We start from the raw sequence: 23,470 nt of genomic DNA, 5'->3' as shown, positions 1-23,470 counted from the left end.
TGACTTCTGCCATTCATCAAGGAAGCATAGCAAAGTAAGCTGTCTCACAAATATCTCCTACCTTCATCCGGTTCCAAAGTCCACTATATGGGCAACTACTAATGCTGACACGCGTTGCAGTGGAAACTGGAGCGCTCAAGACCAGGCCGTGTTCTCCCAGTGCATGGGGGCAGGGCCATCTTGGTTGATCAAATTCGACCGCGATGGCATTTACAGAGCTTTTCAGCGGCGAGGAAGATGGACCGACAGCGCTCACCAACCTTAATTCAGACGGGAAGTTGATTGAAGGCGCCGTTGACGGCAAAGAAGGTAACCCACTTGGGGACACCAAGAGTTCTTACTCCGCACTGGAGGTGATTGTTGCCAAGTCGTTTTTCGCTTTTGCAATTCCAGCTACCTGGAACTTCTCAAGCACGTACGCGTTTGTCGTCGACTCGGGCTTCTCATACGCTACCAGCAACCCGCTCTCTGCATACACGAGCAACGATGGCATGACCGCCTCAGGGTATTGCTATAACAACGATATGTATTACCTGGTCTAACCTCTCGAATCATCCCGCCCCTGTACAACCGATTCTCACGGAAATCAAGTATGCTCCGACTATATTTGTGGCAGCTCTAGGTATCGAGTCCCTGGATGGTACATTGGGGTGGGGGGGGTGGGGTCACTCTCGCAGATCTCATTGTCGGCGCAATCGCCCATCCCACCAACTCGGGCACTCTGGACCAACTATACAATCAGAACATCATAAAATATCACCGCGCCAGGGTATGTCACGGTTCTGGTCTGCAGCCCCGCTACGGCCCAGGAGGCAATCAGCGCCAAACAAAGCACCGTGCACAACTATCAACTATCCCTGTAATGCACTGCAGGCGATCAGCGACTGTGGCGAGTCGGCATTCGTCGATCAGACCAGTAATGCATCCCCAAGTGTCCACGGCCGCCTGCAGATCGTGAAGAACATCCAGAATACACTGGGCAAGTGGATGTAACAGTACTGAAACAGTACAACATGATATCTGTGACAAGCCACACCAACTGGATGGACAACGTGAGGTCTCCTGTCAATGACTCACGCATTCATAAGAAGGAAGTTCCTTGTAGCTAGGATTCTTTTCTTCTCAAGCTTCAGTCTCTGTATGTTAGCTACAGGACCTTTGCTAATGAAGATTGAAGACACCAAACACTTCGGCCATATTGATAATTCCTCCTGTCCAACTCTTGGATTGACCTCCTATTACAGCGGGAGGTGGAAAATGCCGTCAAGAAACAGCGCCAGCCAGCTGGTGCAGTATGGCAGCTGCAAATTTGGCGTCCAGGGCACAGCTATGAAGGGAAACGTCGACTTCCATGTTTACGCTCAGCACATTATTAACACCATCCATTCATCCATCAGCAAGTTTGCTTCAAACGGCTTGATTGATTCCAAAGGTTCTATGAACCGCAATGGCGACGTGAAGCAGCAGCCGGTGGAAGGGGCCCTTTACTAATGCATTCCCTATGTGGAAATCCTATATAGAAGACACGAGCATCTCACTAGGTAGAAGATTCGTCTGCGTCGTTTACCGTGGAAGATATCAGATTCCAAGGTCACCTGTAGTTTCCGCTAATTGAGGATACATCAACTATATTCGGTTGATTCCTACATAGTAGGTAGAAAGTAGAATAGGGACATAAAGATAGAAGGTCTATAGTTTTGATTAGCAAGAAGTTGGACTGCTTACTCATTGAAACATGATTCAACTCTGGAAGGCTTTTCTAGTACATATCCTTGAGATCCTGCTGCTAGTGCATCTAAATATAGCAAACTATTATACACAGCTTCTTGGATGTGTTGCAAAAAATTGTTCAGTATGTGAAGCAGGAAGTGGGAACGTTGCTAGGGTTGACATGTCGATAAGCCCTAACTTCCAGGTCTTCCGAAATTGGAAATATATTTTCCAATATGGATCCTGGATGAGCGGTTCCCGATCTATACGTAAATACACCGTTCTACACACCATAAGATCGATATCGACATTAGTTGAGTCTACTAAGGCCTCACACTAGACACTAGGATTAGAAATCCTTGATGAGTCACCAAACTTATCTGACACAACAAGTCTAAGTTAGCGAAACAAGTCAAGGAAATCCTGCTGACTGATCAGAACATTATCAATCAATCCTATGACATCATCAGGACTTATCATGCATATGGTATTCAAAAGATTGATAATGAAAGTTATATTTTCCGTGTTTTACTTTCTGGTTCATAAAAATACATATGTATGTATATATATACTAGAGTAGTGTGTAGTATACAGAGGCATTTGCGCAGCAGATTGCCTTTGTGAAAGAAGTGAAGTATTGTACACATATCCCATCCATCAGTATCAGAAATACGCATAAATGTCTTGAGTCATGCAGATAGATGTATGTCGTCGAAGAAAACCTCCAGGGTCAAATCGAAGATCACGCTTCTGTCGTGTAGACAAACAGTCCATTTTGGGAATTCCAATTTCGGTGGTGGGCTGTGTCGTGTATGCTTCATTTGTCATTAATGGAATGAATCAAGAATGAGTCAAAGCGAACTGTTTCCCTGATCCATCATCTCCATCGTATCAAATTCCGTCCGATTATTGTAATGAGTCTAGCTCGTTAGACAAATTCGTTCGGAAACCAGATATCAACCGTTGAGTAGCCGAAACCGAGATACTCCAGGCATCTCCCTGCAGAGAACAGATCAACAAAAATCACCAGACATTCTTTTGACAATCCGAAAGGGAGAGTAACTCTGATCCGGCAGAAATCTTCCCATTATATCCAGGGTCCAGCCTGGATTTCGCGCAAGCATATAACATCAAACATAACAACCATGAATCAAAACAATGTATAGCGCTGAAACAAACAGACCCGAAAACATCAAACAACAAATCAAAGAAAAGTCAGATAACGCCTCAAATGCAGCAAGCCATCTAGAAAAAGTCAATCCGAAAACCCCATATATGCAGACAAAATCTGATAAAACAGATTCCCAAAGAGCGGAATTTTAAGTTGTACAACCAGATGTGATCGTCGCCGATCGTTCATTTATGTATAGTTCTTTTCGTGAATCAGGACTTATGACTCCGTAAATATCGTAATCGCAAGCATTGTCGAATGGTGAAAGCCTCCTAATTAATCCTCCCCACGCGCCAGTCCACCTGGGAATCCAGCAGTGCTGAGGTAGAAAGTCTGACCTTATGCAACCTTGAGTTTCGTAATTCGTGTTGTCTTCGTCGTATCGAAACGCTAGATATGAATGAGATCGGAATCATATGGAAAATATTTGAAGTGTCCGGCACTTCGTAGAAAAGAATGAAAGTTCCTGTGCTCATGCCTCGTAATGCATTTCCTCCCACTCTAACTTCCTTCCGCGTAGTTCGTCCCATGGTTCAGCAGCTCTGAACCCTGTCGGTCGTCCGGTAGCTCCTTCAGTACATATTCCGCAGTTACCGATAGGCCTTGGAAGGATTGTTTGAGCCACCGCCGCGTCGAGACGTATGTGAGGGGCAGGCGTAGCCCACAAGGACAGTCTTCTCTTGGACAACATGATTTCTTTGTCCGTATGCCGTGCAGGGATCGACAGCGTGCTGGTAGTAAAGGCAGCGGCACACTGAGTAACGCTCAACTACTTGATAGCACATTGTGTAGTAGACTCTGGCTAATTGTTGTACGAAGATCGAAATGTTGCGATTAGAATCACTCGAGAGGGTATTTGAAAGCAGCGGCTATTGACGAATGCTTATGCTAAGGCAGCAATGTATCTCGTATCACGCGGAGGGTTTGTTGAAGCAATAGCGCTGTTAATGCAAAACAAAGAAAACGAGTCAATCGCTATAGCTTGAATGAGGGCGCAAGAACAATGACAAAGCAACAAATCAAAAGGTTCAACGAAAGACAGTCTGGGTTGCTGGGGAGGAAAAGAGAGTAAGGTTGGATGGGGGATAGAGTCATATATATGATTGTGTCTGATGACTCCAGCCAGAGATGCGGGCGCATTCGGAAGTTTATATACTTATCATACCATCAGCCACGAGGGTTCCATATATACGGGACCAGCCGAGAAACGAAACGGTCAGGGCCCATTTCAAACGTGAAGAAAATAGAAACGAGCGTAAAAAGCCAAAAGCGGATCCAGGTAGGAATGGGACCAGGATGCCTGCCTAGGCGAAACAAGCTCGTCTTGTCAGGTAATGTTTCGTAGGGCCGATGGATCTTGAAAGGAAGGAAACAAGACAAGACCACGACGACGATGACGATGACCGCAGCAGTCTGACTAGGTCAAAAGAACTTGGCTTGTAACTAATGATGCATGGTCAATTGTGCTAATGCAAGAAACTCTCATCCCCCACTCCACGATGTCATTAGTAGTTAGCTCTGGTAAGTAGCGTAGTTCGTAGCGTGAAGGAGTCAGGCCGTTGTCTCCGGAGTCAGCGTATAACTTAGTAAACGATTACCGGTACATCGTACTGAGCCCGATTGCCGGGACCACCTCGCACTGACGGAAGGACAATCATAGCTGAGAGACCGTGAGGCCTGATTGTCTTGAATAATTTCTTTTTTCTCTCCGGTACCGTTGTGGACATTGTGCAATACGAAAGAAGACGAGAAACAAAAGCGAAGAATCAAGCCGAGAATCCGAGACGCAAAGAGAGAGCTGCTAGTCCAGATGCGGCTAGCGGGCACGCGCTAGGCTTAGCCGCAGCTTCCTGAGGCTTGCCTGGGTTGCTGCCTTGGCGCCTGGCCCGAGGCTGAATCCGAGTCGGCCTGGTCTGCCACGAGTTTCTTCCCTGTCATTCTGTGAATGCTCGGTAAAATTGACAGTTCCTACATTACCATGCTCACGAGAGGTAAAACTAGTACTGCATCACTCTCCACAGCCAAGAGGACGGGTTGTGGGCTGGACCCGGGAGGTTTACGGCAGGGGTCAGTTTTCAGCTGCATAGGGACACTTAGATATCCACTCCGCCGGAGTCATAGAAATCAGGTGAGATAGTATCATGATTAGTACGTATAACATATAACCATAATCGTCAGTCGTCGCATAGAACTGGATCCAATAGCTAGATCTTACAAAACATTTCAAATCATGAATCCTGCAGGGGCCAAAATCGGGGCAATCACGGTCCCAGAAATGCAAAAATAGGACATTTCGGATACCGTCATTTGCTGAATTACGAAATTCATTCTTACAAATACAATCCGAGTTTACGTATCCAACGCTCGTGACCAAGTTGTACGTAAATATTTGATGAGTCACGGATTCACGGGCAAGTAGCGCCCGTGGATCCCGAAAACTGGAATGCTTCACTAGCCACAGCTCACCTGCATTAGAAGGCTTAGTCGCTCTCAAGCGATTGTTCCGTGGTTTGTGCATTTATCGTACGAGTTGGTCCGGAGCAAGCAGTTGACCGGTTGACGATAGCACTGAATCAACACCGAACAGCCATCGGTCAAAAGCGAATATGAAACCGGTTTGCTTCTATACTACTCGCAGATCACGGAGCATACGTTCCGGGTACGCACGTAGAAACCACTACGATTAATTATTGTCAGACAATTGATCTAAAAATGCCAGGTTATGGGGATGAAAAGATGAGCCGAGGTCGAACAGCCACGGGGTGGCTGTGCAGTTCTTAACACCAGCTAAACGACTTAATTAACCGTATCGTTATTCCGATTTAATTCAATTGGGGCGATACTTAGTATCAATGAACTGAACTACACTACAGTTCTGGTACGAACCGAGTCATGAGATTATCAACTGACTGGACCTATATAGACCACACTCTCAAAGAATGACTTATATCTTATATTGAGAGTACTTACTTAAACACAGATTCGGTATTACCAATTCATATACGGAACCGATCAGTGTAGATACATGCCAAGAAGCGAGACTTTCAAATTCTTCACCATTTCAGGCAGGCGGACCCCGTAACTTGAAGTCTTACAGGTCGTCAGCGTGGACCACTACGCCTTGTCCAAATAATTCCATATGAGATTGAATATCAGCATCTAAAATTGATGACTTGGCGACTAAGCGGCTCTATTACTAAGCCCAACCTGCACCAACAATCGAGATTTAACTCAATAAGTATGTAATGTTCCCATATCAGGAATGGACCTTAATCATGACTAAGTAGCTTAAAGTAAGTAAAATAGTATCCCCACTTAGAGCTCAAAGTCAGCTGATATTGAACACTCTTATGAACTCACTAAATTAATTCAAGTTAAGTCTGGAGTGCCAAGTTCAAAATGGCTATAATTAACGACAGTTTCACTTTCAAACATACGCTAGCGGACCACGGAAGCTTGGTTGCCGATTTTCGGTTTTCGGTATTTGATGCGTGGATATGTATAAGGCATCGCGGGGTTAAGATTGTCCGTGTGCGCGACCAGCTTTAATGACAAGTAATTGAAACAAATCTATTGTATGATTTAGAGGACAACTCAGTAATGGCACAGCCCTGTCAGCGCCTGTAAATATGTAGAGGTCGCTTATTCAGTAACCAAACCGGTGATCGTATTGCGCATTACGTCATATCTTGAATTCAAGCAATATGTCTTCGAGGCTGTTCTTACAATTATTTCTAGCATATCAATTCGTATTCGCGTTTGGATTACGAGATCATGTACTACCTAATACTCCAAATAGAATCCTGCAGATGACCATCCCAATACCGAATACAAAAATCATCAAAATGAGTCATCGCTTACAATCACAAAAAAAAGTATTCATCTGTCTATGTGCTAAGTTAGATTGTATATCGAGGCCATTGTCAACAGACGGTGAACAAACCCAAAGGACGCAGTCAGCCCTACGACCACCGCTAAATCATGTATAATACCCCACCAACCATTCCTATTCAGGCTTAGATTGTATATCTCAGCCACAGTCCGGCATGACCCTAATTTATTGTTTGGCCAATCAGATCGATCTGAAATGGACCTTGCGGTGAGCGCTCATCTTGTACGTCTCTCTTCGGCTTCTATACGATCAAAATGAGTATGAATACGTAGGTAGAGACTTGGTCTCGATTTTATCATATTCGTGGTTCACCGTCATTTCGAACTTAGACCTCGATCAGACCTTCGCTTGGTATTACTGGCGGGTTTCGCCGAGATCATCGCATCCTTGTTTACTCTGCGTACACGTTCGCTGAGTTGCCTACTCTTAGGCATCCTAATTAGATACGAAGGTAGTGTATCTCTAGTCACAACCAAAATGCCGTCTTGTATTGTATCACATAGGCAGACTAAATCATGACATGAGGCTGATACAACGAAGCCACACATCAACCGCCAATTGACGCGGTCTAGATTGGACTCGTTCAGCTTGATTACTGGTATTACTTCCATATATGACGACCCACCGACGCATTTGCTTAATCTATCCTGGATATGCCGTTATATTGAGCTTTGACGTCTTGGATATTGTTGTATACGCGGTATTATCGGTCAGACCCTCCTCAGCCTCGAAGGAAAAAGAAATCGCAAACGCTGGATACTACTGCCTATGCTATATCAAATAACTTTTAGCTACACTCTAGCCTACCTAGGTAATGGGCTATGCTATAGAAACTAACAGAATACTCGGTCTCGACTCGAAGCACAAGCCTTTGTGGCTGGATCGTGCAATATATTATCTGACTAGGTATACAATACACAATGAAACGAGCAGCGCAGCATTGATGACTCATACAACATGCAACAAAATAGTTATCGTGTTCTAAGACAGTTTCATGTCGATCCAGTTCATCAGACTACATAGTCTATCTATCTATCGGCAAGTCCGAAGTCATACGCTGTCAGGGCTGGATAGTCTACTATCAATAGAACAACTCAACCCTGTAGGCCTTCCTCTGTCTCTACTTGTCAATAAAAATGTATAATTCTAGGGTCGGTCGTGGTTATCATCAGCGCTGAGCTTCCTACTGCGTAATATCAATTTGCTACGTTCCATTCACATGCTAATCGTTCGCTGGGAGTCAGGGTCCACCAGTATTGTATTCATATAGACCCCATAGGGCTGAAATGTCCACAATTGAAACCTGCATTGAATACAAAACCTATCTCGGAGTTTTAATTCAAGCTCTGGACTCTACTTTCAGGTATTCTATATGATTCTCAGCTGATATGGTCCCGATATCACTCGACCCGTTCTGGATCCGGTATCAAGTATACTGATGCTGTGAAACAGGAGATGGATATCGAGTTGACCTTTGACATACCAATCAAACTGCGTATGCATTTCACCGACTGAAACGATCAGCTGTTATGTGGCAAGTGGATCTGGCGTTCCAACACACGTTTCGTATGGTCATGGACCCAAGGCCATGGAGGTAGGATTACGCTTGTCTTGGATAGATTCTTGCTTTGCCTGGGTAACGGTCGTAGGTTGTTACAATACATGCACACGCCTGTTATAGGTCATCAGATTTGGGCTTCCGAATTCGAGTAATTCAAATCCTACCCAGGCAGTGAATGGGTCTTACTTTACCCTGTCTGTACGACCATTAAACCCCATAAGATTCGGCTCAAAGAAAAAGAGGTCTCCCTATTCACCCCGTAGAAACATACTCGTACAATACACAAAATCAGTCTCTCCCCTGGCCTTTGTGAACCAAACCTCCAGGCCAGAGAAAAAGACTAGCACACCCAATCCAAACACATTTGATTTGGCTTGACTCAGGACAATGAGAAAGACTGCTCGTCATCAAGGCAAAAAGAATCGAAAGATTGGAAATCTACCGCCACGTCATTTCCTGTGCCAGCCGCAACCTCAAAACACGCAGTAACTTCTTATCCGGCTTGATCGAGTCTCCATCCTCATTTTCCGACGCTCCTCCACTTGCCGCAGACGACTCAGCAAGACCACTTCTCCAATCCCACACCCTCTCAATTGGCTTCGCGTATTCATAGGCTGCGTCTGGTTTGGGCACTAATACACCAGATGATGCGATGGTATTGTTCGTAGCATGCGTCATCGATGAATCGGCCATGTGGCTATCAATCATGGAGAAGCTGCTTGAGGCTGTTAGACCTGAAGCGGATTTCTTCAAACCGGTTGGTGTTGGCGACGACGATGATTTGCGAGGTTCGCCGGTCGTTTCGTAGATGTACTCGTTCAGACATTCGTAGAAGAATTCCTTGGCTGCTGCATAGACACGTGGAGTTACAGTCTCGAGGTCTTCGATCGCTGCGAGAATATTGGATTGTTGCTCAATGGAGAGAATAGATGGTTTTTCTGACAAGTTGTCAGTAATTATCTAATCCACAAGAATAGTAAAAAGGGGATAAGAAGAAATACCATTGACAAACAAGACGGCTTCACCTAAGAGGGCCATCAAATTGTCGACAAGCACGGCGGAGTCCCTCTCGGGATCATAAAGACCGCCATAAATACTATCAGCAGAACTTCGAATTACCGCAAGTAGTGCCTGAGCTGCGGCTCGCTTCCTCGCTAGGGGTCGAAGATGGGATTTTCTGCCTTTAGCCAGTACAGGTTCGTCGCGGTGATCATAAAATCGACGTAATGTCGCATAACCACTCGCATAGAATTGTATGATCTGAGCCGCCTCGTTGTCGGCTGACGCAATAGACGCGAGACACATCTTAGGATTCTGAACTAATGCACGCAATTGACCCCCGAGCTGCTCTTCTGGAGGCCAAGCGCGAGATTGTTGTAACGAGTAAGCAATGAGATTGTTAGCAATCTCTTTGACCTTACGAACAGAGCGTGCTCGAGCAAAACAGATCATCGCAAGGCCATAGTCACAATCTGCACGTGTCTGTCCCTCGGCTATGATTTTTTCGCCAAAGTTCTATACTTGTCAGTATAGCATCAGAAGATTTAACAAGATAAGGACTCACCGCTGCAATCTTTCGACCTTCATCTTCGAATCCAAGATCAACGCACAAGGTGATCACTTGATCTACCTGCGCCACCGTATCGACAGGTATCTTCTCCAACAACCTAGACACCTTCTTTCTGGTGTTTTTGTTATCCTCCATTCTGCTGAGAACTTCCAGAGCCATTTCCCAGCCTTTGCGAACTGTCCCATCGTACTCGAACTGATCTCTACAGCCCAGCGCCTCTGCATAAGCGTCTAACACATCATCTTTGCTGATTTGGTCCAAGGAGGCGTTGCCATTTTGCCCATAGGACAGCACCATCAAGTCGTCTTGATTGAGAAACCCGGGTATATTAGAGGTAGACACCTCGAGCCAGCCCCCTCCGTGCGCTATTTCAGCAACAGCGGAAGCAATACACAGTGACCATGTTTTAAGTAGCTTGACCGCCCCGACCACATTCCCTTCGAACACGCAGGCCACCGCCACGTCTAGTTTATTGAGAGGATTAGGTCGCGACTTCATCTGTGCACCATCCGTGACCTCTCCAAAACAATCGTTCAGACGGCGGATATATGCGTCTTGTCGATCGATTTCAGTGGGCTCGTCCCTATTTCCGAATACGGCAATGTTGCTAACCTCTTGCCCGTTCCACCATGCCGTCAGTCCAACGGTTGCTTCAATCCAGTCTTGCGCAACAGACATGATGGCTGATGGCCTGCCAAGGATAACCCCGTAAATATCACTAATACCCTGATAAATTGACCACGGTACGCGGCTTTCCGCCATGCGCGAAGATTGAGCGAATGAGAACCCAGACTGAGATCGAGCAAAGCTCGGAGTAGGGGCTCCAAATTGAGCCGCTTCAAATCGAGTACCGCCTGCCTGTTGTGGTGGTTTGTCGCCCTCAGCAAGTTCGTGTAGCTCGATTTGTGCAGACTGTATACGTTTTCTGTACGCTGTCCAGTCCAATCCAAGGATATCCCACTCGCTATCCAGATTTATGGGGGATGCCTCCAGCATTTGTATTGCCTTGTTGACACTCTTCTGTACGGTCTGTAACTGCATTCCACGATAGCCAGGCTGAGAGAAACCATCTTCTAGAGCTGAATGAGCATAGTTGAAGTCAGCTGATCGAAGGAGTGCTGCTACCTCGCCAAATCGTCCACGTAGGACTCCAGCTTGGATAATTGCCCAGAAATGCGGAGAAGCTGTTGGATTAGGGCTAGTCTGCTGCAAGGCTTCAATTTCATGCAATGAACCAAGGTGGTTTGCGTTGAGCCAGTCAGTTAGCACTTTGGGAATAGGAGTGTATGATTTAGGGATAGATGCGACAAGAGCCAGAGATTGACCATTAGACGAAGACTTGAAGTTACGTCGATCGGAGCCTTTGACACGAGGATGGTGTAGCTGAAGTAGAAGTGATGCAACAACTGTGGCATTTTCAAGACCGCTTGCGTTGTCGCCGGGCCCAAAATTGTCGTGGGGTCGATATTGGCCTGTCTGCTTCCTCTTCTGCTCGCATGCAGCACCCCAAAAGTCAGTCAGAGCTGCTGTTGCTTCGGAAAGTATAACGAGAGCTTCAGCATCATCCTCTTCATTCTGCTGAAGTTTATCTAGTAGTGCACCGATATAATAATCCGTTTGAATCACTACTTCACCAGGTTCTGTGACAGCGGGAGCTTTTGCTCGTGAGGTTAAGTCGCGAGCCACGGAAGGGAACTGAGATTGAGTCTTTCGTGGACCGATTGTATCCTTCGAAGCTTGAGGTGACGATATGGCCCATTCTTCGTCAATTTTGGCGCGTTTGGCATTGTTAGGATTGGAATATATTCTCTTCTGCCCAGGAGCAGTGCTTTGGCCAAAGCCTGTGAATATCGGATCCGTAAATCCCTTTTTCATACCTGAAAGGTCAGTCGTGGCATCCATTTGCATATCTCTCTCGCTGTCTTCGTCTTTATCTTGTTCATCATCATCTTCATGCTCGTCTTCTTCGTCCTCTCCCTCGTCTTCGTATTCATCTTCATCTTTGTCGTCATAATCGTCATCATCTTCTTCCGTCTCCGCGTCTTCTTGCTCTTCCCCCTCACCTACATCCTCTTCGTCTTCCCAATCATCACTAGCTGTAGTCATCTGACTCAAGCCATGAGGCTTTCGATTCCGCACCTTCAGGTTATTACCCCCATTTACTACTCTGAAGCCACCGGCCTGCTGTCCAAAATTGCCAAATGATCCTGACATGACTGAGCTTTTCGAATCCAAAAATGAAGGAGCACCGGATGACGAGATGGACGAGAAGAGACTTTCATTTCCACCAAAGTTGCCTGACTGGCTGAAAGCAGACTCACTAAAGTTGACATTCGATCTCGAGCCCGCTCTCGAGTCTCTGAAGGTCGATGAAGAAGGGGGTGGACCTGCGGGAGTTGTGGAAATGTTGCTGAAAGGACTTTGTGGCTTGTCTGGAGTCGAAGGAGGACTCGAATCGGGGAATTTGAATGACATTTTGACGGATATGCAAGTAATCAAGAGAGCTCGAAAGATGAAAGTCTATGGGCAATCAGTGTATGCTCTGTGTGGTTACCGAACTAAACCAAGTCGCGCAAGCAGAAATTGTTGATGTTAAAGGCGCCTTCGCAGTAGCTCGAAATAACAATAAACTTATCCGCGCCAACAGCGTATTCCTAAGAGTTCATAAACGAATATCGTGTCGATAAGCGATATCCCAAGTTCGACGCGATTTTGAAGTTATTGCTGTCAATTGTAGTGACAAGCAGCGCATCGAAACATGACGCTGGACTGAATGTCGTTTTTATTATGGAGTCTACTTCCTGAAGCTAACTTAACGCTTTGCCCGTCGGGCTTCGAGCTTGGACCAGCAGTACTTCTTGGCGTCACGTGAATAATTCAACACTCTATACTCTTTAGAAATAACATGTTTACTGTTTTCTCTTTTCCTGATCTGATTCGACCAGGACAAGCGATTAAGGCAATAGGAAGCTTAATACGATGTCTAAGTTTCTTGCGAAAATATGATCAATGAGTGGAAAAGACTCGCTGAAAGCCCGAATCTCAGAAGAATGCTATCTTAGTTTGTTTCAGGGAGTTCGAGTCGCGATATTATGGCCAATGCATGGGAGACAAGATTGACAATAAAAACAAGGAAACGAGATAGCTAACCCGGGTATCAAACAAACTACTCATCCAAATGCAGCCGTGAACATAAATTACAATCAAGCAATATGAACTGATGCTTTCCTGCTGAAAAACTTCAAACATTGACTGCAAAGTCATTGTTCACTTGGACCACTGAGTAATTGGTCCAGTTCATCATTCGTAAGTGTACTTCGTCGACGACCTCTGATCTTCTTGCCCAGATCGGGTTTATTTCGACCTCTTTTCTTCGAGACATGCGCGGCAACATCACCCGCTGCTTCTTTTGCTTCGGCTTCGACAGCAGCTAGCTTCTCTTGTATAGAGAGTTTTGGCTTCTATTGGTATGATTAGAACCTGTATGAGATAGGAATTATTCAGAAATGTCTACTTACTTGCAGGATTTGAGAAGATTGTCTCGGAGATGATCGCTGTGTGGCTGTTTCGGACGCATGTGCCTTAACCTGAAGGGATTCATCTTTGTCGCTTGGCTGATCGGATTCCACATCCATTGCTTCTTCGTAGAAAGAGACTTTACGATTCGATGCCCTCGACTTCCGATTGTTGTTTCGCTCACCCAGTGCTCGAATAGGAGGTTTAGCTAGCGTAGGCTTCAATATCTTCGTCTGAGGCTCAACGGCCTCTTCTTCTTCCTTTTTTGCTACTTCTTGGTCGTCATCTCTCAACTCATTGTCTTCGTCATACAGCGGTGAGGGATCATCAGCTATTGATCTGCCCAGTCCCGAATCCAGACTCATACCCTTTCGTAGCTCGTCAAGATCTATCGAGTCACCTCCATCTAATATCCGCTTGTGCCAGCCATCCATCATCGAAATTGCCTGCCTCCAACGCACTTCCATCTTCTCCCAGCCTTCCCGAAGTCGTAATATCTCTTCGTCGCGAACCTCGACTTCCTCGAGAGGCACGAAGGATGGGTTTGTAAGTAGCGTTCGCAAGTGGTCGAGCACAGTATCCATTTCTGCAGATAAGGCCATTACATTCGTAGGTATGGTACTGACCGCACCTCCTTGAATAACCGTCTGCGACATGTTGAAAGCGGACGTGTTCCCATCTGGCGCATCTGAGAGTCCTTGTAGTTCTCTGAGGGTCTGAATGGTTGTTCTTGATAAATTGATCAACGTATCGTTTTCGTCGCTCAAACTCTGGCAGAGCTGGGTTAGAAACTCGGTCGTCTCCTGCTTCAAGCTATAGCCTGGGTTGTTAACATCCGGTTCCAGTTTGTGTATGATGTCTGCAGTACGATTGATATTGATTGTAGTCACTCCTAAGCCTTCCCGCTTCCCTCGCTGTCGGTCACTGAGATGTGTCTTCAGTTTCTGTAACTCCATATCCCGTTTTCGAACATCGTTCGCGCATTGAGCTCGGACCTGTTGGATTGTGGTTTTCAGTTTTTGCATTTGTTCCTTCAGCTGTCGCACTGTCGTCTCTGCGCTCGATAAATTCTGCTTTATGACTCGCTGTTGCCCTTCGGCGAGGGCGACCGACCGCTTCAGCTCGGCGTTTTTGGTTTTTAGTTTTTCCTAAACAGAATGTCAGCGCAATAATAGTAACTTTACCAGAGTTTCGTACTATATCATCCACTTGCTGCGATTCTGCGGCTCGCAAAGTCCGAATCGTGCTCGCCAGGTTTTCGCGATGTTCGGCTTCTCGCTGTAATCTTGTCAATATTATGCTCACTTCAATTCACGGTCAACTTACATCTCTTCGAACAACTAGGTCATTTATCAGGTTGATAATCTGGGCCATGGTGGCATCGGATCCCTCTTCGCCATTGTCCGGATGCGCAAAATTGATTGGTTTGCCATTTCTCAGCAGTCCTCGGGCCAGCAACAAATTATTGATATAATTTGAAGCGGCGTCCAAGTTATGAGCCTCCATTGATAAAGGGTCAGATGTGTGGTCTTTGCTGATTCCACCTGTTTGTTCACATATCCATCTGTGAGACTATTGTGAATAGTGGCATCCCAAAACAGTGAAAAGTAAACAATTGGACGGCAACTAACAGAAATTCAGTTTTGGTGGTGGAAATGTTAAGAGGTTCACTCACCGCCCACGTGACTACGTGGTACTTTTAGCGTGTAGAAACGCGGTACTCACCACTCCATCAGGCACAACCTCATCAGATTGACTGGATACACATCCACCAACTATCTAATCCATGACCATGTAGCTTAGCTATGGCCATCAAGAGAAAAGCAACCTTGGATGATTTCCTTGGTCAAACTGTCAGCAAGACCACTACCACTACCAAAAGGCTCAGCCTTGGATGGGGAGCATGGGAAAAGTACTACCAACATGGCCGGGATCTGGCCCGGAATGGCAAATATGCAAATGCCATTGAAGTCTTGAGTGAGGTGTGTTGCTCTTGGAACCATGATGAAAGGATTCACTGTGTTATCTTGACACTTGACAAGAGGGGAGAAGAAACATACTAACTGATCCATAGGCCCTACTACAAAAGAATGCAGATTCTATGAAGATCATGGACAGCCGGTCTGCAGTCTACTGTAAGATGGCTTTGTATGAGAAAGCCCTTAGTGATGCAAAGCATATGATCAAAGCTGCTGCTAAGGATGAGCGGGTCAGTGTTCACCCTATGCCCCAACGCTGAGCATGCCTTCCTCTTTTTCCCCTTCGAAGTCATCCTTTTACTGACTTTTTCTTCTTCCTTGTCCTCTCTTCAGGGCTATCTCCGTGCTGGTAAGGCCCTTCTTTTGGATCAAAAACCAGAAAAAGCTCTTGATGTTTATGCATATGCATTGAAAAACCTTGGTGAAGATCATCCACAACGGGAAGTAGGTGCCTCTTTCTTTTTTCTTTTGTCCTGGACTGCGTGGCTCTGTCTTTGTTTTGTCTCATGCTACTGTCATCTCCCAGAGCAGCTGAGTTCCTTGTCATCAAGAACTCTATGTTGCCTTCATCTGGTAATAGAAACAGTCAAAACTCTCCATTCCCTCCTTCTTTCAATACTTTCCTCGTTATGAATTTTATCCTAACAACCCATAGGCAGTAGCAAAGATGCACACCAAACTCACAACCAAAATGTCGTCACTGAAGCAAGACCCGATCTTTGCTCTGAACCATGACTGTTTGTTGGAGGTATTCAAACATGTCCCCTTTCGACAGGTAGTGTAAGTTGCATCGTGCATTGACAAGCTGAAGTCGAAATACTAATAATTATCTGCAGCTCCGCGACTCGCGTATCAAAGGCTTGGCACATTTTTATCAAGGACCATCCGAGTCTGTGGCTTAATATCTCTTTTCGAGGTTCCCGGCCACCAGTAAGCTCTGAAATCGTAAAGGCCTGCATCCGCAACTCTCAGAATAGGGTCAAAACATTGCAGCTTCACAACGTGAGGGACCCTCTGAATGCTGCCCGGCAGGCTTCACAGTGCCCACAGCTTGAACACCTTGACTTAAACCTGCCCCTGACTGAACATCACGTCTTCTATCACTTTCGCCACAAGCACACGCTGAAGACATTGATCCTATCTGAGAAGATACCTTTATCTGACAACATGCTTTGGACCCTGGCCGAACTACCGAACCTTGAGCGCCTAGAGGTGTATCAAGTCGTATGGGTGGGTGAACCTCAAGTGTCAGACGTGGGTACGGTCCCCAATCTCAAAATCCTGACCTTGAACATGAAGCGTACTACTCAGCAACTCGGTTCTCCGGGTTGGTACAAACCCTTCTGGATTCCAGGGAGTGTACCAGCTATGGCTACCATCGATGATCTGCACACGCGAGACACATACTTTGACGTGATTCCAAAGCTTGAAGAACTTCGTTTGGGCGCAGCTTTTGAGCGGGAGCAGCCTGAGTCACGCCTACAGCTCTGCCTTGATGATATCTGCCACCCAAACTTGCGACTCATTCATCTTTCTAATATCACCTTGTACGGTACTTGGGCCTGTCCAGACACCGTAGAGCATCTGTGCATCATTGATTGCGCTAAGCATCCGGCACGTTCTACTAATGCTCCATTGAGGCTCACCGAACTGAAGACTCTGGTTTTGCATCGTCTCGACTGGCTTGATCACGATAACCTTGCGCTCATTCTGGAGCATAATGGTGGATCCCTTGAGACTCTGCAAATCGAACAATGCGACAATTTCTACGCAAACGACATTCTAAATGTTGCATTAGCCAACCCGATGGCTGTCAAGAACGTGAAGAAGCTCCATCTCCATGGAATGAGGCTATATCAACTTGACAACGCAGCTCTCTTCCCACTACTCGACTTAATGCCACATCTGGAGGAACTCCATATACCTAATACCAGTGTGACTGGAACGTTGATCAGGAGAATTTTGGAGAATCGCATGGTCCCAATCGAGCTTCTTAACCTCAGAGGCTGCTCAGAAGTCTCACCTGAAGCGGTTGAGTATGGACGCGCAGGAGGGCTGAAGATTATCAGATACTGAAGGATAACCCCGATATGCTTGGAGCTGGAGATTGGAGCTGGATTATTAGACACTGGAGGGCAACACCGGTGTGAATCAGGAAGGCTTGAGCTGGAGGTTATCAGATACTGAAGCCCAATCAATACAGATGGGTTTGAGATGTGTCGATCAGAATGTTGTAATGATTAATGACTTGTGTCTTCCATTCTTGGCAGCGACTTGTTGGTTTCCTTTTTTCTTTTCTTCTCTTGTTTCATATGTGGCCATCCGATTTGGGCTGACCTGAGCAATTTTCCTCGGGTTGCATGTCCTTAGTGATGAAAGAGGGAGTTGACAACACCCGTGGGAACTAATTATCTGGTCTAATGATGAAAATGACCTGTCCTGAACTTCTACAACTTCAATATCTTGCAGCTAACTGGGATATCGACATCGATCTGGTCCCTTAATCACATCAAAAAGATTAATCGCTGGCATGGATACGCTTTATAGCAGGTGTAGGATCTCGCAATGAACTCAAACACGGAGCGTACAGCGGGCCTAGGTGCCCATACATCTACATAGTAAACGAGTAGCCAAAAAATAAAAACAAGCTTATACGAAATCAAACGCCGCGTTCCTTACACCACCTCTCCACCTCCCTGGCTAGCTTCTCCTTTTGCTCATGAACCTGCTCCATCATAGGGACAATCTGCTTCTTATACGAGGCAATCAGATCCGGTTCCGAATCGTTAAGGGCGGGCCCATCAACAGTCGTCGCAGTTGCTTTGTCCTTGATGTATGTATCGTAGATTTCGATCATGAGATCCATGACTGCTGAGAGTTGATTTGGGAGCCACTAAATATTTATACCAGTTAGCCACTCTTACCAGGGAATAGACGATGACAAGAAACATACCGTAACGATAGGACTACCCCCTGTAGCCGTTGGATGTGCAGTACGACGAATAATGTACTCCCTAGCAAACAACCAATGTCTCCAACGGAAACTGCGTACGTGATCGAGCGTCTTGAGGTAAAGAATAGCGGTTTCATCATCTTGAACCGCAAAGTCCCGGATGTTCAGTTTTTCGGCTGTGTTGGCTACGTACGATAAGAACTCGCGATGAGGGCGAGGACGATAGGCGCGGAATTCGTGGAGGATCTTGGTTAGGGGTGTGTCTGGCATGGGGATTTGGAGGAGGTGGTCTAGGAGAGGGATCTATAATCACACGTTAATGTTGGGTTTTGTGGCCCTAAGTGGAGATGTGGATTAAAAGAGACGTACAATGGCGTCGTTGGCACCACTTTCTCCGCGAAAGTACATGGGATGGTTATCGTTGATACCCTCGTAGATAACTCCATTGGGAAACATGGACTGCGACGTAATTCCGAAGATGAAAACACGGAACGTCAAATAGTCAGCTGGCTTGGAGTTCTTCCACATATCTGTCTTGGTCAGTATCAAGTCGATAATTAGGAATGGGGGCGTAGTGGATCTACCTTCCATAGAAGCTTCAATAACTTCCATAGCCCGAAGTATCTCCCTAAACCCTTCATTGACAGCAGTACGTCGACTATCATGCTCAACGCCATCGAGGATTTGAACTGCTCCATGGATCAAGGGGGCTGTCTCTTTGACCATGTCAACATGCGTCAGGATGAAGCCAGCTTCGGAACTTTTTGGGTCGAGGCCATGTTCGAAGCCGCGGATAAGACGCAGATTGTCGTATTCATAGCCCCTTGAAGGATCTTCAAGGGTGTAGTTGAATAGAGCATAAGAGGCAGCATAGGATAGGAAAGGAGGAAGGTCCAATCTATTACAGTGTTAGAAGAGATAGAGGTATAGGAAGAAAGTTTACTTACATCTCGGCACAACGCCACATAGGTCCAGCAATAGTATGAGGAAGAACTTCCCTTCCCAATCCATACCCACCTTCAGGATTCTTACACCAGTTCTCCCAACATGGCTCAAGGATATATGCCGACGCAACATAGGAGTAATCACGGAAGATGGCAGTCAACATGTAAAGATCCTTCTTCCCATCCTTGGTAAGTACCTTGTCAATCTCATCAGTGAGATCGGGAAATCCCTTGACAGCTTTGCCAAGTTCATAAGTGGCAAGGAGGCCTGGCTTGCCGTCTAGTTTGAGGACGGGCATGCGTTCCAGGAGGTCTGTCAGGGGTTTGAAGACAGGGGGTAGTTCGGTAGGACCAATCTGGTAAGGCATGAAGCCCGAAGCAGTAGTAATTGTGAAGGGGTCTATGGAGTGTGGTAGGGTTGCTGGGTCATGGTTGATGTAGGGGAAGACAGCCTCGGTAGAGGATGGGACAGACTTAAGGATAGTCATGATGAGGTGTGAGACGGAATGGTGTAGGACTATATGTTTATAATGGGTATCTATGCTTGTGGGACAAGAAGGTCAACACTAACGATACCCTTGACACACAAAGAGACAGAGAAGGCCGTAGGCAAGCACCTAGTATCAGAAAGGCTATGAAATAGCTAAGCAGATACACCAAGGCAACCAGGCAATGAGAAAAGTCCTGGAAAAAAAGCGGAAAAAAGGTGCGGCCAAACGCAGAGAGCTTGACAGTGATGAATAACAAGTCAAAATGCAAGTCTCGAGGCGGGAGTCTGACGATCCTTATATATCCAACGAGGCCGGTAGTAATTCCGGCCTCATAGATTACTATTACGAAAGTAGTGATAAGACTGGTGGGACCGCGCGAACCTTTGTTCCACGAGGTATGACGAGCGATAACATGGTTATAAGGCACTAGAAAGGGTATTAAGAGCTTTTCATGTGTTAAAGTGATAAATAGGAGGTCTATATAGAAGTTGATATTCGATTAGATCTATATAGAATGGAATCGGCGCTAGTCCGTTTATGGCTATTGGTTAGATCACCACTCACAGAGCGCCTGCACTGAGGAAAATGGGGATAATGATCAATATATCTGTAGGGAGCACATAAATTTTGACATTGTGTGCTAAAAATCTCATATTAACCCATTTTACCCCAAAATTGGTAAGAATATGTTGAAACTTCGCGGTCATATATATCGAAGCCTCGAAATAAGCAAGACTAAGAGGCGATGTGGTTGGCTGATCCCCCAAACCTTATATCCAGTTAGCGGCTCCATAATGCCAAGAGGCCGGAATACATCCGGCCTCCGATATAGGCTGCTGATAAGCTGGGGACGCCGATGTTGCATTTAACTCTTGCCTGTTGAGAATAATAAGTAGGGCAGAGGGTTAGGGCTTGATAGGTCACACCTATCTATATTGAGATCCAGGCTGCAAAGACGATCTTGATCTATACTCTTCGAATGGAGCTATGTTTATTTGCCTCCAATGTTGGTCTCTCCGTCATCTGGCACGATGTCTTGATTTTCTTAACCTGTTTGGAGTACAAAGATCCAAAGTCGTAGTAGATGCTCATTGTATGGAAAGACTACTCGTTCCTTGGTTACTTCCAAATGCTAGGGGATCATGAAATCTTGCGTCTGACCATGTTTTTCGGGGGGAGCTGTCACTCTGGATCAAAGGTCATAAGCGTACTTGGTTGTCACCGGACTCTTCGACCAGCGCCTTCTACGGAGTATGTTCTACAAATATCAGTGATTGTTGTATGCAATACCAATCCCAAGTTGAGAAGCAAAGCAAATGATATCACAACTATGAATGAGTAGGAATGCAAACACGTCTGCTGCAGGATGGTGGCTTCAGAAATAATAGTACATTGACGGAGATGAAGTCGTGAGTATCAGTATAGAGTGTAATGTACATGATGATATATGCAAGTCAAAGCTACGACAGAAAGACGAGATTAGCACATGGCACCTTCGGTATCAGATTTCAAATATCTCACCTTTCAATGCATCGGATTATATAATACAATGCAAATTCTATAATCTTAATGGCATCCGTCGTAAATCGGTCAACTCCCATGCCCCAATCCACGACTAGTATTATCATTCTGGCCCTCGGAGACATTCTGAATTTTGCGATATTCCTCTTCGAGACGTCGTTGCATTTCAAAATCAGCTTGTCTTTCGCGTTTGATGCGTTGTCTTTCTTCGTCTCGTTCGACACCGGCGTGCATTGCCTATTTGATGCCAATAACGTTAGTATCTGGGATAATTTCTGGGGAAAAGAGAAGTGTTGCGCACCGCTCTGTCTGCTTCTTGTGACCAATGGACAAAGTAAATCATCCCTGCTGTTGCGAGCGTTGTAGCTGCTAGCGTCACTTTGGATGCGCGAGACATACTGAAAATGTTGCTGTATCACAATTCCTATATGTCTATCTGTATCTATAACGAATTCGAGAATTGAACTCAATAACACTTGCAAAATAATAATGCGACTGAATGCGAACTGATCAGACGTTCGGAAATCGCAAATATATATTCAAGGCGGTGAAACATGGCAGAATTGAGATAAGACCCACCCGATAGGTAGCTGCGATTGCCGTTGCCGTTGCTTGGAAGCTCTCGACGACGTCTTCTCCGCTTATTGCCCCTCCAGTACTGAGTTCGCAGCAGGGAAAAGAGGTCAACCGAATATATCCAGAATGGTACGTATTATTGCCCGTATCTGGCAGATTGATCTGTCACATGATGGCAGGTTCACAACCGCTAATCGCATTGCAGTCAGCTCAAAACTCCGCGGGAATCCAGACCCTTCTGGATGTAAGTTGGATACAATTGCGAAGAAAGAGCTTCTTATATCGGGTTATCTAATGCAGTCGACAGGCCGAACGTGAAGCTCAGAAAATTGTTCAACAAGGTCAGTCTTTCTTTGGGATGGTATGAAAACATAGATGTCATTGACTTGGAGTTGATTATAGCTAGAGAGTGTACGTCTTGACCGCATCCTCTGGCAAAGCGACATGACCAGGAGCTCGACTGCCTTCTTGCAGATCACAGAGAGCTAATTTGGAATACCAGACCGAACAAAACGAGTAAAAGAAGCCCGGTCAGAAGCACAACGCGAAATCGACGAGTACAGGAAACAAAAGGAAGAAGAATTCAAGAAATTCGAGGCAGAGGTAGGCTATCCATCATCCAGAAACTCAGCCCTAGTTGTCCTGGATGTTACTAACGTTCCCGTCAATAAAACAGCACTCGAGCGGAAATAAGAAGGCTGAAGAAGAAGCGAACAAAGAAGCCGAAGCCCAACTCGCAGAGATCAAAGTCGCTGGTCAGAAATCCGGCGATAAGGTTATAAAGGATTTGATTAATGCTGTTACTGATGTGAAGCCGGACGTGCCTGAGCAGATTCTCTCTTGATTGTTGTACATACATATATTTATGATTTGATTGTTTCTCAGTTTTGTGATTCTATTATCTGTCTAGACGTGCCTTCACGTCTATTTTATAGTGAACCAGGTGGGGTCTTTTGCTCTTTCTATGCCGTTGAAGTGTTTTGGTAGAAGAATACGGACCCTGAGTTTGCCTGCTTCAAGATAGTGTAGTATCCATGGATAGATTCATCTTCACCAACATTTGAATGAGTAATTATAAGTGGCAGTGACGTAAGCACCGCAGCAATCTCTTGTTCGCGACGTTCAAACCGATAATCATCAGGTCCATTACTGGGAGCACAGCTCAATCGACTCCTTCGTTGTCCGCGAACCCATGGTCCTCGGTCACGAATCATCCGGCGTAGTGAGCAAAGTCGGCTCAAAAGTGACTACCTTAAAAGTCAGCGACCAAGTGGCCATGGAACCCGGTATTCCCTGCCGGCGACGCGAGCCCTACAAATCCGGTAAATATCATTTATGTATCAACATGGCCTTTGCCGCTACGCCGCCGTACGATGGGACATTGACGCGGTATTACAGGTTGCCCGAGGACTTTTGTTACAAACTTCGCGAGAACATCCCCCTCAAGAAAGGAGCGCTGATTGAGCCGTTGGGTGTTGCGGTGCATGTTGTCAAGCAAGCTGGTGTAGTACCGGGAAATTCAGTGGTTGTATTCGGTGCCGGTCCCGTGGGATTATGTACTAAGTATGTACCGAGGCCGGTATGAA

At 45.9% G+C, this 23,470-nt stretch overlaps 6 protein-coding genes across 6 annotated transcripts, besides 1 other annotated feature; 2 read left to right on the top strand and 4 right to left on the bottom strand.

Moving 5' to 3' along the window:
* Positions 1 to 8,436: 8,436 nt before the first annotated feature.
* Positions 8,437 to 12,379, bottom strand: TSTA_006750 (nuclear pore complex subunit Nup85, putative; the record flags this gene model as incomplete). Its single annotated transcript, XM_002488265.1, has 3 exons — positions 8,437 to 9,272; positions 9,336 to 9,849; positions 9,899 to 12,379. 3 exons carry the CDS (start codon positions 12,377 to 12,379, stop codon positions 8,773 to 8,775), a joined length of 3,495 nt encoding a protein of 1,164 aa, XP_002488310.1. The 3' UTR covers positions 8,437 to 8,772.
* Positions 11,826 to 11,986: a sequence feature (GA-rich).
* Positions 12,380 to 12,943: 564 nt separating the features above from the next.
* Positions 12,944 to 14,926, bottom strand: TSTA_006740 (uncharacterized protein; the record flags this gene model as incomplete). The annotated part of the gene is made up of 4 exons (XM_002488264.1): positions 12,944 to 13,365; positions 13,423 to 14,568; positions 14,618 to 14,698; positions 14,747 to 14,926. 4 exons carry the CDS (start codon positions 14,924 to 14,926, stop codon positions 13,165 to 13,167), a joined length of 1,608 nt encoding a protein of 535 aa, XP_002488309.1. The 3' UTR covers positions 12,944 to 13,164.
* A 228-nt stretch (positions 14,927 to 15,154) lies between these two features.
* TSTA_006730 (Leucine Rich Repeat domain protein) lies at positions 15,155 to 17,878 on the top strand. Its single transcript, XM_002488263.1, has 5 exons — positions 15,155 to 15,402; positions 15,495 to 15,629; positions 15,733 to 15,843; positions 16,055 to 16,179; positions 16,236 to 17,878. The coding sequence occupies exons 1-5, from the start codon at positions 15,226 to 15,228 to the stop codon at positions 17,473 to 17,475; spliced, it is 1,788 nt and encodes a 595-aa protein (XP_002488308.1). The 5' UTR covers positions 15,155 to 15,225; the 3' UTR covers positions 17,476 to 17,878.
* Positions 17,879 to 17,930: 52 nt separating this feature from the next.
* On the bottom strand, positions 17,931 to 20,046 carry TSTA_006720 (indoleamine 2,3-dioxygenase family protein). The gene is made up of 5 exons (XM_002488262.1): positions 19,300 to 20,046; positions 18,937 to 19,250; positions 18,722 to 18,882; positions 18,353 to 18,655; positions 17,931 to 18,292 (listed from the first exon to the last, which is right to left on the bottom strand). Exons 1-5 carry the CDS (start codon positions 19,782 to 19,784, stop codon positions 18,059 to 18,061), a joined length of 1,497 nt encoding a protein of 498 aa, XP_002488307.1. The 5' UTR covers positions 19,785 to 20,046; the 3' UTR covers positions 17,931 to 18,058.
* A 1,095-nt stretch (positions 20,047 to 21,141) lies between these two features.
* TSTA_006710 (cytochrome c oxidase assembly protein (Pet117), putative) lies at positions 21,142 to 21,811 on the bottom strand. Its single transcript, XM_002488261.1, has 3 exons — positions 21,610 to 21,811; positions 21,309 to 21,545; positions 21,142 to 21,247 (listed from the first exon to the last, which is right to left on the bottom strand). Exons 1-2 carry the CDS (start codon positions 21,703 to 21,705, stop codon positions 21,378 to 21,380), a joined length of 264 nt encoding a protein of 87 aa, XP_002488306.1. The 5' UTR covers positions 21,706 to 21,811; the 3' UTR covers positions 21,142 to 21,247; positions 21,309 to 21,377.
* A 242-nt stretch (positions 21,812 to 22,053) lies between these two features.
* On the top strand, positions 22,054 to 23,469 carry TSTA_006700 (vacuolar ATP synthase subunit G plant, putative; the record flags this gene model as incomplete). Its single annotated transcript, XM_002488260.1, has 6 exons — positions 22,054 to 22,128; positions 22,192 to 22,225; positions 22,387 to 22,487; positions 22,561 to 22,704; positions 22,795 to 22,827; positions 22,987 to 23,469. The coding sequence occupies 6 exons, from the start codon at positions 22,054 to 22,056 to the stop codon at positions 23,467 to 23,469; spliced, it is 870 nt and encodes a 289-aa protein (XP_002488305.1).
* Between the last annotated feature and the right edge of the window lies 1 nt (position 23,470).

Source organism: Talaromyces stipitatus, genomic scaffold (assembly GCF_000003125.1).
Source record: "Talaromyces stipitatus ATCC 10500 scf_1105507295517 genomic scaffold, whole genome shotgun sequence".
Classification (NCBI taxonomy): domain Eukaryota; kingdom Fungi; phylum Ascomycota; class Eurotiomycetes; order Eurotiales; family Trichocomaceae; genus Talaromyces; species Talaromyces stipitatus.
This window is presented reverse-complemented; position numbering and strand designations above follow the sequence as displayed.

What these genes read in the sequence shown, in the direction of transcription:
- TSTA_006710 (XM_002488261.1), bottom strand. Translation starts at nt 21,705, where the DNA reads ATGTCTCGCGCATCCAAAGTGACGCTAGCAGCTACAACGCTCGCAACA. An exon ending in CACAAGAAGCAGACAGAGCG is followed by an intron (nt 21,546 to 21,609) that starts GTGCGCAACACT and finishes GGCATCAAATAG; the next exon opens with GCAATGCACGCCGGTGTCGA.
- TSTA_006730 (XM_002488263.1), top strand. Translation starts at nt 15,226, where the DNA reads ATGGCCATCAAGAGAAAAGCAACCTTGGATGATTTCCTTGGTCAAACT. An exon ending in CCATTGAAGTCTTGAGTGAG is followed by an intron (nt 15,403 to 15,494) that starts GTGTGTTGCTCT and finishes ACTGATCCATAG; the next exon opens with GCCCTACTACAAAAGAATGC. An exon ending in AAGATCATCCACAACGGGAA is followed by an intron (nt 15,844 to 16,054) that starts GTAGGTGCCTCT and finishes AACAACCCATAG; the next exon opens with GCAGTAGCAAAGATGCACAC.
- TSTA_006720 (XM_002488262.1), bottom strand. Translation starts at nt 19,784, where the DNA reads ATGACTATCCTTAAGTCTGTCCCATCCTCTACCGAGGCTGTCTTCCCC. An exon ending in ATGTGGCGTTGTGCCGAGAT is followed by an intron (nt 19,251 to 19,299) that starts GTAAGTAAACTT and finishes ACACTGTAATAG; the next exon opens with ATTGGACCTTCCTCCTTTCC. An exon ending in GTGGTGCCAACGACGCCATT is followed by an intron (nt 18,656 to 18,721) that starts GTACGTCTCTTT and finishes GTGTGATTATAG; the next exon opens with ATCCCTCTCCTAGACCACCT.